The sequence below is a fragment of the Seriola lalandi genome, unplaced genomic scaffold, assembly GCF_002814215.2.
Source record: "Seriola lalandi dorsalis isolate HSWRI2012SDOR001 ecotype SW California unplaced genomic scaffold, Sedor1 jcf7180002054969, whole genome shotgun sequence".
Lineage (NCBI taxonomy): Eukaryota > Metazoa > Chordata > Actinopteri > Carangiformes > Carangidae > Seriola > Seriola lalandi.
The window spans coordinates 412,632-414,623 of NW_019525520.1; the positions used below are offsets into that span (position 1 = coordinate 412,632).

The 1,992-nt window shown below is 45.8% G+C and overlaps 1 protein-coding gene across 1 annotated transcript in view; it reads left to right on the forward strand.

Annotated features, from left to right (window-relative positions):
- Window positions 1-978, forward strand: part of LOC111646341 (extracellular serine/threonine protein kinase FAM20C-like) — a 9,416-nt gene extending 8,438 nt beyond the window's left edge. The window contains exons 7-9 of the mRNA XM_087170942.1: window positions 5-86; window positions 220-279; window positions 512-978. Coding sequence (XP_087027068.1) covers window positions 5-86; window positions 220-279; window positions 512-773 — 404 coding nt within the window. The 3' untranslated portion in view covers window positions 774-978. The remainder of the gene's footprint in view (window positions 1-4; window positions 87-219; window positions 280-511) is intronic.
- Window positions 979-1,992: the final 1,014 nt, after the last annotated feature.

Below are 1,992 nucleotides of genomic sequence, written 5' to 3' on the forward strand. Positions count from 1 at the left end.
GAAGGCAACATGGACAGACATCACTACGAGACGTTTGAGAAATTTGGCAACGAGACTTTTCTGCTGCATCTGGATAACGGACGGGCGTGAGTAATCTCTCCACACGTGGTCACAGTAGAAAAACAACAGCAAAAGCCATTTTAAACCAAGTGCATCGTGGCAACGTTTTGTTTATGTTGCTTTCTCATGACTAAAGATGTCGTTGATGATGTTTTCCAGGTTTGGGCGTCACTCTCGGGATGAGCCGTCTATTCTGGCTCCTTTACAACAGTGCTGCAGGTAAAAAACTAACAAACTAAAAACACTTCAAAATGCAGGATGAGAGAAACAGCTTGTAAGAAACTAGTGGATAAAGTTCCCCAGGTGTGGCAGAAGAAGTCAGTAGGAAACGCTCATGATTAAAGGGGTGAGGAGAGGTCGGTTGGTGTCGGTTCAAGCATCATTTCATTCAAATCCTTTATAACTTACAGTTTCTCTCTGTGATCTCCTTCGCCTCTCCTCCGCTGTGTAGGATTCATCGCTCCACCCTCCTCCGCCTGCGTCTCTTGTCTCTCCCTGGCTTCCGCCTGAGTGACGTCATGCGGGAGTCGCTGGCTCGGGATCCTCTGGCAGGCGCGGTGGCCCCCTTCCTGTCCGAGCCACACCTCTCTGCTTTGGACCGACGCCTGGCGGCCGTCCTGCAGGTGGTGCGGACGTGTCAGGATCAGCACGGTGACGTCATTCACAACGACCTGGAGGGATACGACGAAGAACACCATCCGCAGCCTGACTGAGGAAGAAGAAAAGCTATTGATAAAGCAATAAGTTATAAATCTGTATCATGTGCACAGTTACTTGAATGATGTACAATAATAGCAAATTGTGAATCATAATTTGTGGGTAAAAAAGATTGTTGGTCTGTTTATGTTTCTCTGAACGTGGCTCTGGTGACGTCAGGCCTGTTCTTATGAACAAACATGAATAAAACGGTTCATAAAACATCTGGATCAGCTGCTCGTATCATAAAAAGACTGAAGGAGATGATCAACAGCTCGATGAAACTAAACCTGAAGATCCCCTTTCAGACATTTGTTTCTCATTGTGTTTTCTACCCAAATGTTTTTTTAATTACCTGGTTAAAAGTTCTTGAAGTTACATCTGCTCCTGCGGCGTTATACAGTGCGCTCTGTAGGTGAGCTCGTGCGTAGGAATACGGTAGTTCAGCGGTTGAAGAAACGTAGTGCCAAAGGAAAGTGCTGTTTTCACAGGAAGATAAACCTCTGAAAATATTCGACATGAAGCTTCATTTAAACAGATGTTGGATTGTTTTGTTTTTAAAAGTGTCTAAAACAGGTGTGTTCTGGTGGCTCCGCCCACAGCAACGCGTCACTCTGCTGGCGTGACGGTGCTCCTGGTCTGATCTCCTCACTGGGAGCGAGCTGATCAGAATCTACTGCAGGTAATGAACCGACTGTATATGACTGACCTCACACAACCCCACGACAGAACACCTGAACTGTCCCTTTAACACACACACCTGTGAAGCGGAGTGATACATGCAGTTAAAGGTCCCAGTGCTGTTATACTCTATATCAGCACTCATGGGATATCTCTCGTCCAATCACATTACCTGGTCGGAACTAACTGTTGCGTAATCTCTGATATACTGTATCTCCCGTTACTACTATTATGTTTGTATACTTGTATATGTTGTTCTTTATTTCTGATTTGTTTGTGAAATAAAGGAAATGAATGAATGACAGAGGAGGGAGACAGGGAGGCTCCGGAAGCTGCACAGTCGCGCCCCCTGCTGCCTCTGAGCAGAACTGCGACTCACCAACACAACAACTTAGTTTCACTTTCCAAACGTCACGTGAAGGCGGAACTGAAAACACAGTTGAGGGCATATTCATGTGATAAGCTTTGATCTGTCACGAGCGCACTTCCGACTCTCTCTCAATCTGAAACCCTCTTTCTTGATGGTGTGATTTCTGACACACCTTGAACATCTGG